At 39.2% G+C, this 13570-nt stretch overlaps 1 protein-coding gene across 1 annotated transcript; it reads left to right on the forward strand.

Annotated features, from left to right (window-relative positions):
• Positions 1-225: 225 nt before the first annotated feature.
• LOC115198422 (salivary glue protein Sgs-3-like) lies at positions 226-5749 on the forward strand. The gene is made up of 3 exons (XM_029760380.1): positions 226-286; positions 1477-2087; positions 5708-5749. The coding sequence occupies exons 1-3, from the start codon at positions 226-228 to the stop codon at positions 5747-5749; spliced, it is 714 nt and encodes a 237-aa protein (XP_029616240.1).
• Positions 5750-13570: the final 7821 nt, after the last annotated feature.

Raw genomic sequence — 13570 nt, forward strand, 5'->3', positions numbered from 1 at the left:
GGATGATGGATGTATGGATGAATGGACGGATGGATCTGTTATCTTTTATTTATTCTCCCTCCCTCAGGGGCTGATCTCTTGAGTGGCTTTCAGGAGTATGGTGAAGTCTGTTGGCACCCATCGTCTGTTCAGTTCCTCACGGAGCTGGAAACACCCCACAGACACAATGTTAGACGTGATTATCATGGAGTGCTAAGCAGAACCTGCTGTTGTCTGAGTGGGAACATGTCTGATCTGACAGAGCTGACCTGCTGTAAGACTATGTCTCTGATGTCATCATCTGTTAGTAGGGTTAGAGAGATGTTCAGACATTCAAACACTTCATATACAAGTCGCTTTGTGAAAATACAGTTTTGCTGATAACTATTATTACTTGACTTTGCTTTGCCAGAGGTAAGTTCAACAAGGCTTCCGTTTGCGGCAGCTGTTTTTTAAAATGATTAGGGCATTTTAGCGGCAACTATCAAACTGCAAATGACTCTGCTATTCCTACTACATGTAATAGAAAACTTACATGGTCACATGATCATTTGTGGTGGCAATTTAGACCTGAAACAGACACTTACAATGCGTTCAGCACACACCAACATCTCAGACTGTTAGCTAACATTAGCGAATGTTTGCGGCTAACACAAAACAAATGGAATATGTTGCTGACGTTTACAAACTGTTCCCCATGTCTTACATCATTACTGATTTTAAAAGGATCTCAAAGGGTCCAAAGGGTCGCTTGGATCGCCCTGTACAGAGCCACGACCTGATCAGACGGAAGCAACTCCACCTTCATGTTCTGGAGCAGAAATTAACCCAATAATGATACATTTAGTTGCATTGCGGCTTGGTTTGGAGATTCAGGCAGATGGACAGATGAGTACTGTGCCATGACTCTCCCTTTCTTCTGCTATAGTGGTGAATTGATAGTAGTTCTGCTACAGTAGTCAGTTGATATGTGTTCTGCTACAGTAGTGAGTTGAAATGTGTTCTGATACAGTAGTCAGTTGATATGTGTTCTGCTACAGTAGTGAGTTGAAATGTGTTCTGCTACAGTAGTCAGTTGATATGTGTTCTGCTGCAGTAGTCAGTTGATATGTGTTCTGCTACAGTAGTGAGTTGATATGTGTTCTGCTACAGTAGTCAGTTGATATGTGTTCTGCTACAGTAGTGAGATGATATGTGTTCTGCTACAGTAGTGAGTTGAAATGTGTTCTGCTGCAGTAGTGAGTTGAAATGTGTCCTGCTGCAGTAGTGAGTTGATATGTGTTCTGCTACAGTAGTCAGTTGATATGTGTTCTGCTACAGTAGTGAATTGAAATGTGTTCTGCTGCAGTAGTGAGTTGATATGTGTTCTGCTGCAGTAGTGAGTTGATACCTAACTCCAAACAACAGAACCTGCTACTATCTAAGCCCAAACAACAGAACCTGCTACTACCCAATCCCAAACAACAGAACCTGCTGCTACCCAATCCCAAACAACAGAACCTGCTGTTACCCAACCCCACACAACAGAACCTGCTACTACCCAACCCCAAACAACAGAACCTGCTACTGCCCAAGCCCAAACAACAGAACCTGCTACTACCCAATCCCAAACAACAGAACCTGCTACTACCCAATTCCAAACAACAGAACCTGCTACTACCCAAGCCCAAGCAACAGAACCTGCTACTACCCAACACCAAACAACAGAACCTGCTACTACCCAAGCCCAAACAACAGAACCTGCTACTACCCAATTCCAAACAACAGAACCTGCTACTACCCAAGCCCAAGCAACAGAACCTGCTACTACCCAACCCCACACAACAGAACCTGCTACTACCCAACCCCAAACAACAGAACCTGCTACTGCCCAAGCCCAAACAACAGAACCTGCTATTACCCAACACCAAACAACAGAACCTGCTGCTACCCAAGCCCAAACAACAGAACCTGCTATTACCCGAGCCCAAACAACAGAACCTGCTACTGCCCAAGCCCAAACAACAGAACCTGCTACTACCCAAGCCCAAACAACAGAACCTGTTACTACCCAACACCAAACAACAGAACCTGCTACTACCCAACACCACCTGTACGCATTCACTACTGTAAGTCGCTCTGGATAAGAGCGTCTGCTAAATGACTAAAATGTAATTAGGCTGCATTATCCAAGCCCTATATTTTAGTTTTTGGGTTTTTCTAAAGGAAGGGGCAAAATGTTCACCGGGGTACAGGAAGCTGCCATTGTAAACTTGGTTGTGGAAAATAATGAAATCAGATTACGAGAAATTCAAAGCCACATCATCCAAGACAACACCATATTCAACAACATTCAACGAGTCAGTCTGTCCACATTGGCTCGCATTCTCAAGCGAAACCAAATCAGAATGAAACAACTTTATAAGGTGCCGTTTGAGAGAAACTCTCAAAGAAACAAAGAGGTCAGACGAGCATATGTGGATGTAAGTACAATATTGACTGCAGTACACTACACGCAACATTGTTTCCCAGTGTACTGGATAACACCATATTGACTGCTTTTGTTCTTTGTTTTCAGGGAGTACTGGAAATGGATGCTCATGCAATCCCACATGAGTTCATATTTATAGATGAGGCTGGGTTCAACCTAGCAAAGACCAGAAGAAGGGGGAGAAACGTCATTGGCCACAGAGCCATTATAGATGTTCCTGGCCAACGTGGTGGGAACATCACAATGTGCGCTGCCATCTCCAATACGCATGGTGTCCTCCACCGTCATGCCAACCTTGGACCATACAACACAGCCCATATTCTCACATTTCTGGACAGACTCCACAACATTCTCATACCACCAGAGCGTATGAATGATGCAGACCATCAAAGAACCCAGTACGTTGTAGTATGGGACAACGTGAGCTTTCATCGTGCAGCCCCAGTCCAAAACTGGTTTGCTGACTACCCACCATTTCTCGTGCAATACCTCCCACCATACTCACCATTTCTGAACCCCATAGAAGAGTTATTTTCGGCATGGTGGTGGAAGGTATACGACCGGCAGCCCTTTGTGCGCATGCCTCTTGTGCAGGCTATGGAAGAGGCATGTGATGAGATTGATGTGGGTGCGATTCAGGGATGGATAAGGTACTAAGGCGTTTCTTCCCTCGATGTCTGGCAAGGGAAGATATTGCCTGTGATGTGGACGAGGTGTTGTGGCCAGACTCAGCTGTGCGGCAAGATGCTGCCTAATTATTTTTCATGCCTCTTTTTTTTCTATATATTTTTTCTGCACATTTTTTCAGCAATTTTCTTTTTCAGTTTACTGTTTTTTTGTGAGCATATTTTTGTTCAGTCCAATATAAATATATCTGCTGTGCATATGTTGCACTGACATGTTTGGTGAAAAATAAAAAATAAAATGTTTCAACAGCATGTGTGTGTATCTGCAAATATTTCTGTGCATCTGAAGAATCTTCTACAATTTGATCTATTTTAGTATTATGGCAAAGCATACTAAAGATGAGAGTGCTTTTCATTATGCCCAACAGTGTGTAGTTGGTTAGACAAAAATCTGGTAATATAAATGAAGTGTGTGCCATTTCGTGCAAACGTTTAATTTTGATAATGGTATATGTAGTTTTGGTTGCAGTGCTTCATTTTGCAGGATATATGAGGTATTTTGCAGTTTCAGTGTGTGGTTTTGTGAATTGTGTTAAGTATTTTGATAAAACCAACCTAGTTTGCAAAATTGTGTTTTTGCAATTGGGAAAAACTGTAAATGATTACATCTTAGTTGCACTGTATACAAAGTTTAGGTGGATACAATTTGATAGATTATTCAGATGTATGTCGCATGTTGCTCTCCCTTGTGTATTCCACAATTGACAAAACAACAAACCGTGACGCAGAGAGAAACAAACACTACTCAAAATATAATAACCCACAAAACCCAGGAAGAAAAACCCCTACTTAAATATGATCTCCAATTAGAGACAATGAGGACCAGCTGCCTCCAATTGGAGATCAACCCAAAAAACAACAACATAGAAATAGAAAAACTAGAACTTAAACATAGAAATACAAAACATAGAAAAACACAAAACACCCCCTGTCACGCCCTGACCTACTCTACCATAGAAAATAACCTCTTACTATGGTCAGGACATGACACATGAAGCATATGACATAGGTCATCATGCAGCATGTGTTATAGCAACAGTTGACATAAGAGCACATGACAACATGCTTGACTCTCATTTATGGCAACCATATAACAAGCTTCTTAACATCTTATTCTGTTGTTCATAACCATGACATAATATTCATAGCTCTCTATAGAAGGGTTCATGAATGCTTTCATATGGCACCTACAGTCTAGTTTACTATAATTCAACTTTCAAACGTTTGAGCATGGCTCCTGCAATTGCTGTAGTCTCCAACAAGTGGAGCCTTTGCATTGCATATTACAGGACATGAGAAGACATTGCTCACTCCTACTCACTATATTGTGGTTCTGAGAATGGTAAACAATGTTTTCCATCCATGAAATACACTATGTTCCAGCAATAATAATAACATTGAATTGTTTTATGGCCTTCAAAGCACCTTAGGGTGAGGATAATGTGTAATCAGGCAAAATAAAAAAAATCAGGACTCAACTTTTCACATATTTGTGTAAGTGAATATATTTGAAAATGTTCAATATACTGTATCATCAGGAAGACTTAAAAGAGGGATCGACTGAAAACCAATCACCAGCTTGGACCGGTAGCATGCAGTTATTCTCCTGTTCCAAGAGGGGGCATAGTTTGACAGCGAGTGACTGTTATACACTTGTCACATAGCATACGCTGCAACGCATCAGGTGTTTGTGTCACGACTTCCGCCGAAGTCGGGCGGTGTTCGGCGTTCGACATCACCGACCTTCTAGCCATCATTGATCCATTTTTAATTTTCCATTGGTTTTGTCTTGTCTTCCTACACACCTGGTTCCAATCCCATCAATTACATGGTGTGTATTTAACCCTCTGTTTCCCCTCATGTCCTTGTCGGAGATTGTTTGTTGTATGTAGGTGTTTATTTGTTGATTCTGGTGTGCGACGGGTTTTGCACCCTCTTTTATTATTTTGTATACTTTGGTTTTCGGAGGTTTTGATGTTTATTAAACAGCTCCGTTTTTACTAAGTTCATTTTCCTGCGCCTGACTTCCCTGCCACCAGCATGCACCACATTACAGTTTGTTTAATGAATGTGCCAAAGTGTTATTAGTATCTGTCTCTATTCAAGCACACACACACACACACACACACACACACACACACACACACACACACACACACACACACCTGAAACAAGCAAGCACACATGCCAAGCGCACACACAGACAAACAACACTAACAAATACTAACAAATGCATAACACACACACACACACACATAAAACAAGCAAGCACGCATGCCAAGCGCGCACACACACACACACACACACACACACACTAGATCAACAACCAACCGTCCTTTCTGCTGTGTTCCCATTTGGGCTCAGCAGACCACCATGTCCAGTGAAACGGTTTCTTATTGTTCCTTTCCATGATAAACAAACCGGATGCATTAATAAACATGAGAGTCCAAGACAGTTATGTGACAGATAACGAGACGTAACAGCATGTTCCTTATACTGTATGTTCCCTACACACTAGGGAGTGCATGTGTTTGAGCAGTAGTGTTGTTGTCATAAACCCCTGTGTGTCCAGGCAGAACACGTGAGTGTGATTGGTGCTGTGGTTGATGAGTAAACAGTGTCAACGTGTCAAGCACTCTTTCCACACAAAACGGACCAATAAACGATGGGTAGCTAGCTACACTCTTTTATTGTGCTTATTTTAAACTACTGCCAGTCAGAAGTGCGTAGGTCTCAAACACAGGATAATGGAAAGAATATATAGCCACACACTGTCGAAAACATGGAAGAAATCCAAAATGGAGGCTCAGATGCAAAAATATACAACGAAAAGGGAAACAATTCAAGTTTCTGTTGATCATTAAACCATCATCAGGGACACAAAAAGGACCAACATGGCAAGAGTGAGATGGGATCTGTGGTTGTTGATCTGTTGTCTTGGCTGTTGATCTGTTGGCCTGGCTGTTGATCTGTTGTCTTGGCTGTTGATCTGTTGGTCTGGCTGTTGATCTGTTGGCCTGGCTGTTGATCTGTTGGCCTGGCTGTTGATCTGTTGGTCTGGCTGTTGATCTGTTGGACTGGCTTTTGATCTGTTGGACTGGCTGTTGATCTGTTGGTCTGGCTGTTGATCTGTTGGTCTGGCTGTTGATCTTGTGGGTCTGGCTGTTGATCTGATGGCCTAACAGTTGAACTGCTGGCCTGGCTGTTGATATGATGGCCTGGCTGTTGAGAATGACTATAGACAAACATGGCATAGAAAAAAATAGCACAGTGATGACTGTAGTTATGTTACTATAGCACAGTAATGACTGTAGTTATGTTACAATTTCACAATGATGACTGCAGTTATGTTTTAATAGCACAGTGATGACTGCAGTTATGTTTCAATAGCACAGTGAAGACTGCAGTTACGTTACTATAGCACAGTGATGACAGCAGTTATGTAACAATAACACAGTGATGACTGCAGTTATGTAACAATAACACAGTGATGACTGCAGTTATGTAACAATAACACAGTGATGACTGCAGTTACGTTACTATAGCACAGTGATGACTGTAGTTGTTACTATAGTACAGTGATGACTGTAGTTATGTTACTATAGTACAGTGATGACTGTAGTTATGTTACTATAGCACAATGATGACTGTAGTTATGTTACTATAGCACAGTGATGACTGTAGTTATGTTGCTATAGCACAGTGATGACTGTAGTTATGTTTTAATAGCACAGTGACGACTGTAGTTATGTTACTATAGCACAGTAATGACTGTAGTTATGTTGCTATAGCACAGTGATGACTGTAGTTATATTACTATAGCACAGTAATGACTGTAGTTATGTTGCTATAGCACAGTGATGACTGTAGTTATATTACTATAGCACAGTAATGACTGTAGTTATGTTTCAATAGCACAGTGATGACTGTAGTTATGTTACTATAGCACCGTGATGACTGTAGTTATGTTACTATAGCACAGTAATGACTGTAGTTATGTTTCAATAGCACAGTGATGACTATAGTTATGTTTCAATAGCACAGTGATGACTATAGTTATGTTACTATAGCACCGTGATGACTGTAGTTATGTTTCTATAGCACAGTGATGACAATAGTTATGTTACTGTAGCACAGTGATGACTGCAGTTATGTTTTAATAGCAAACTGATGACTGTAGTAATGTTTTAATAGCACAGTGATGACTGCAGTTAAGTTACAATAGCACAGTGATGACTGTAGGTATGTTACTATAGCACAGTGATGACTGCAGTTATGTTTTAATAGCACAGTGATGACTGTAGTAATGTTTTAATAGCACAGTGATGACTGCAGTTAAGTTACAATAGCACAGTGATGACTGTAGGTATGTTACTATAGCACAGTGATGACTGTAGTTACCTTTCAGTAGCACAATGATGACTATAGTTGTGTTTCAATAGCACAGTGATGACTGATGTTGTGTTTCAGTAGCACAGTGATGACTGCAGGTATGTAACAATAACACAGTGATGACTGTAGTTATGTTACTATAGCACAGTGATGACTGTAGTTATGTTACTATAGCACAGTGATGACTGCAGTGACATTACTATAGCACAGTGATGACAGTATTTAAGTTAAAATAGCAGAGTGATGGCAGTAGTTATGTTACTATAGCACAGTGATGACTGCAGGTATGTAACAATAACACAGCGATGACTGTAGTTATGTTACTATAGCACAGTGATTACTGCAGTTATGTTACAATAACACACTGATGACTGCAGTTATCTTACTACAGCACAGAGATGACTGTCGTTATGTTACTATACTACGGTGATGACAGCAGTTCTGTTACAATAACACAGTGATTACTGCAGTTATGTAACAATTACACAGTGATGACTGTAGTTATGTAACAATTACACAGTGATGACTGTTGTTATGTTACTATACCACAGCGATGACTGTAGTTATGTTACTACAGAACAGTGATGACTGTGGTTATGTTACTATAGCACAGTGATGCCTGCAGTTGTGTTTCAATGGCACTGTGATGACTGCAATTATGTTTCAATAGCACAGTGATGACTGTAGTTATGTTTTTATAGCACAGTGATGACTGCAGTTACGTTTCAATAGCACAGTGATGACTGCAGTTACGTTACTATAGCACAGTGATGACTGCAGTTTTTCTACTATAGCAAAGTGATGACTGCAGTTATGTTACTATAGCACAGTGATGACTGTAGTTATGTAACAATAGCACAGTGACGACTTTAGTTATGTTTCAATAGCACAGTGATGACTGCAGTTATGTTACTATAGCACAGTAATGACTGCAGTTATGTTACTATAGCACAGTGATGACTTCAGATATGTTACTATAGCACAGTGATGACTGAACAGATGATACTATAGCACAGTGATGACTGTAGTTATGTTGCTATAGCACCGTGATGACTGTTGTTATGTTGCTATTGCACAATGATGACAGTAGTTATGTTACTATTGCACAGTGATGTCTGCAGTTATATTCCAATAGCACAATGATGACTGCAGTTATGTTATTATAGCACAGTGATGACTGCAATTATGTTACTATAGCACAGTTATGACTGCAATTATGTTACTATAGCACAGTTATGACTGTGGTTGTGTTTTAATAGCACAGTGATGACTGCAGTTATGTTTCAATAGCACAGGGATGACTGCAGTTATGTTTTAATAGCACAGTGATGACTGCAGTTACGTTTCAATAGCACAGTGATGACTGCAGTTACGTTACTATAGCACAGTGATGACTGCAGTTATGTAACAATAACACAGTGATGACTGCAGTTATGTAACAATAACACAGTGATGACTGCAGTTATGTAACAATAACACAGTGATGACTGTAGTTATGTTACTATAGTACAGTGATGACTGTAGTTATGTTTCAAAAGCACAGTGATGACTGAAGTTATGTTACTATAGTACAGTGATGACTGTAGTTAACTTTTAATAGCACAGTGACGACTGCAGTTATGTTACTATAGCACAGTGATGACTGTAGTTATGTTGCTATAGTACAGTGATGACTGTAGTTATGTTACTATTGCACAATGATGACTGTAGTTATGTTACAATTGCACTGCGATGACTCTGGTTATGTTTTAATAGCACAGTGATGAATGTAGTTATGTTACTATAGCACCATGATGACTGTAGTTATGTTACAATTGCACAGAGATGACTGCAGTTATGTTACTATTGCACAGTGATGACTGCAGTTATGTTACTATAGCACAGTCATGACGGTAGTTATGTTACAATAACACAGTGATTACTGTAGTTATGTTTCAATAGCACAGTGATGACTGTAGTTATGTTACTATAGCACTTTGATGACTGCAGTTATGTTACTATAGCACAGCGATGACTGCAGTTGTTACTATAGTACAGTGATGACTGTGGTTATGTTACTATAGCACAGTGATGACTGCAGTTATGTTACTATAGTGCAGTGATGACTGCAGTTATGTTACTATAGCACAGTGATAACCGCAGTTATGTTACTATAGCACAGTGATGCCTGCAGTTGTGTTTCAATAGCACTGTGATGACTGCAATTATGTTTCAATAGCACAGTGATGACTGTAGTTATGTTTTTATAGAACAGTGATTGCTGCAGTTATGTTACTATAGCACAGTGATGACTGCAGTAATGTTTCAATAGCACAGTTATGAATGCAGTTATGTTACAATAGCACAGTGATGTCTGCAGTTGTGTTTCAATAATACAGTGATGACTGCAATTATCTTTCAATAGCTCAGTGTTGACTGCAATTATGTTTCAATTGCACAGTGATGACTGTAGTTATGTTACAATAGCGCAGTGATGACTGCAGTTTTTCTACTATAGCAAAGTGATGACTGCAGTTATGTTACTATAGCACAGTGATGACTGTAGTTATGTAACAATAGCACAGTGACGACTTTAGTTATGTTTCAATAGCACAGTGATGAATGCAGTTATGTTACTATAGCACAGTAATGACTGCAGTTATGTTACTATAGCACAGTGATGACTTCAGATATGTTACTATAGCACAGTGATGACTGAACAGATGATACTATAGCACAGTGATGACTGTAGTTATGTTGCTATAGCACCGTGATGACTGTTGTTATGTTGCTATTGCACAATGATGACAGTAGTTATGTTACTATTGCACAGTGATGTCTGCAGTTATATTCCAATAGCACAATGATGACTGCAGTTATGTTATTATAGCACAGTGATGACTGCAATTATGTTACTATAGCACAGTTATGACTGCAATTATGTTACTATAGCACAGTTATGACTGTGGTTGTGTTTTAATAGCACAGTGATGACTGCAGTTATGTTTTAATAGCACAGTGATGACTGCAGTTATGTTTCAATAGCACAGGGATGACTGCAGTTATGTTTTAATAGCACAGTGATGACTGCAGTTATGTTTCAATAGCACAGTGATGACTGCAGTTACGTTACTGTAGCACAGTGATGACTGCAGTTATGTAACAATAACACAGTGATGACTGCAGTTATGTAACAATAACACAGTGATGACTGTAGTTATGTTACTATAGTACAGTGATGACTGTAGTTAACTTTTAATAGCACAGTGATGACTGTAGTTATGTTACTTCAGCACAGTGATGACTGTAGTTATGTTGCTATAGCACAGTGATGACTGTAGTTATGTTACTATAGCACAATGATGACTGTAGTTATGTTACTATAGCACAGTGATGACTGTAGTTATGTTGCTATAGCACAGTGATGACTGTAGTTATGTTTTAATAGCACAGTGACGACTGTAGTTATGTTACTATAGCACAGTGATGACTGTAGTTATGTTGCTATAGCACAGTGATGACTGTAGTTACGTTACTATAGCACAGTGATGACTGCAGTTATGTAACAATAACACAGTGATGACTGCAGTTATGTAACAATAACACAGTGATGACTGCAGTTATGTAACAATAACACAGTGATGACTGTAGTTATGTTACTATAGTACAGTGATGACTGTAGTTATGTTTCAAAAGCACAGTGATGACTGAAGTTATGTTACTATAGTACAGTGATGACTGTAGTTAACTTTTAATAGCACAGTGACGACTGCAGTTATGTTACTATAGCACAGTGATGACTGTAGTTATGTTGCTATAGTACAGTGATGACTGTAGTTATGTTACTATAGCACAATGATGACTGTAGTTATGTTACTATAGCACAGTGATGACTGTAGTTATGTTGCTATAGCACAGTGATGACTGTAGTTATGTTTTAATAGCACAGTGACGACTGTAGTTATGTTACTATAACACAGTGATGACTGTAGTTATGTTGCTATAGCACAGTGATGACTGTAGTTATATTACTATAGCACAGTAATGACTGTAGTTATGTTTCAAAAGCACAGTGATGACTGTAGTTATGTTACTATAGCACAGTGATGACTGTAGTTATGTTACTATAGCACAGTGATGACTGTAGTTATGTTTCAATAGCACAGTGATGACTGTAGTTATGTTACTATAGCACCGTGATGACTGTAGTTATATTACTATAGCACGGTGATGACTGCAGTTATGTTTTAATAGCACAGTGATGACTGTAGTAATGTGTTAATTGCACAGTGATTACTGCAGTTAAGTTACAATAGCACAGTGATGACTGTAGGTATGTTACTATAGCACAGTGATGACTGTGGTTACCTTTCAGTAGCACAGTGATGACTGTAGTTGTGTTTCAGTAGCACAGTGATGACTGTAGTTGTGTTTCAATAGCACAGTGATGACTGATGTGTTTCAGTAGCACAGTGATGACTGCAGGTATGTAACAATAACACAGTGATGACTGTAGTTATGTTACTATAGCACAGTGATGACTGCAGTTATGTTACTATAGCACAGTGATGACTGCAGTTCTTTTACAATAACAGAGTGATTACTGCAGTTATGTAACAATAACACAGTGATGGCTGTAGTTATGTGACTATACCACAGTGATGACTGTAGTTATGATACTATACCACAGTGATGACAGTAGTTATGTTACTTTAGCACAGTGATGACTGCAGTTCTATTACAATAACACAGTGAATACTGCAGTTATGTAACAAAAACAAATTGATGACTGTTGTTATGTTACTACAGAACAGTGATGACTGCAGTTATGTTACTATAGCACAGTGATGCCTGCAGTTGTGTTTCAATAGCACTGTGATGACTGCAATTATGTTTCAATAGCACAGTGATGACTGTAGTTATGTTTTTATAGAACAGTGATGGCTGCAGTTATGTTACTATAGCACAGTGATGACTGCAGTAATGTTTCAATAGCACAGTTATGAATGCAGTTATGTTACAATAGCACAGTGATGCCTGCAGTTGTGTTTCAATAGCACAGTGATGACTGCAGTTATTCTACTATAGCAAAGTGATGACTGAAGTTATGTTACCATAGCACAGTGATGACTGCAGTTATGTTACTATAGCACAGTGATGACATCAGATATGTTTCTATAGCACAGTGATGACTGAACATATAATACTATAGCACACTGATGACTGTAGTTATGTTTTTATAGCACAGTGTCGGCTGCAGTTATGTTACTATAGCACAATGATGACTGCAGTAATGTTACAATAGCACAGTTATGAATGCAGTTATGTTACAATAGCGCAGTGATGACTGCAGTTATTCTACTATAGCACAGTGATGACTGCACTTATGTTACTATAGCACAGTGATGACTGCAGTTATGTTACAATTGCACAGCGATGACTCTGGTTATGTTTTAATAACACAGTGATTACTGTAGTTATGTTTCAATAGCACAGTGATGACTCCAGTTATGTTACTATAGCACAGTGATGACGGTAGTCATGTTACAAAAGCACAGTGATGACTCTGGTTATGTTTTAATAGCACAGTGATTACTGTAGTTATGTTACTATAGCACAGTGATGACTGCAGTTATGTTACTATAGCACAGTGATGACTGCAGTTATGTTACTATAGCACAGTGATTGCTGTAGTTATGTTACTATAGCACAGTGATGACTCTGGTTATGTTTTAATAGCACAGTGATTACTGTAGTTATGTTTCAATAGCACAGTGATTACTGTAGTTATGTTTCAATAGCACAGTAATGACTGTAGTTATGTTACTATAGCACAGTGATGACTGAAGTTATGTTACTATAGCACAGTGATGACGGTAGTTACGTTACAATAGCACAGTGATGACTGTAGTTACGTTACAATAGCACAGTGATGACTGTAGTTATGTTTCAAAGCACAGTGACGACTGTAGTTATGTTACTATTGCACGTTGATGACTGCAGTTATGTTACTACAGCACAGTGATGACGGTAGTTACGTTACAATAGCAAAGTTATGACTGTA

The sequence above is a fragment of the Salmo trutta genome, chromosome 1 (assembly GCF_901001165.1).
Source record: "Salmo trutta chromosome 1, fSalTru1.1, whole genome shotgun sequence".
In the NCBI taxonomy this organism is placed as follows: domain Eukaryota; kingdom Metazoa; phylum Chordata; class Actinopteri; order Salmoniformes; family Salmonidae; genus Salmo; species Salmo trutta.

What these genes read in the sequence shown, in the direction of transcription:
- LOC115198422 (XM_029760380.1), top strand. Translation starts at nt 226, where the DNA reads ATGTCTGATCTGACAGAGCTGACCTGCTGTAAGACTATGTCTCTGATG. An exon ending in TCTGATGTCATCATCTGTTA is followed by an intron (nt 287 to 1,476) that starts GTAGGGTTAGAG and finishes CCCAAACAACAG; the next exon opens with AACCTGCTGTTACCCAACCC. An exon ending in ACCTGTACGCATTCACTACT is followed by an intron (nt 2,088 to 5,707) that starts GTAAGTCGCTCT and finishes CTGTGTGTCCAG; the next exon opens with GCAGAACACGTGAGTGTGAT.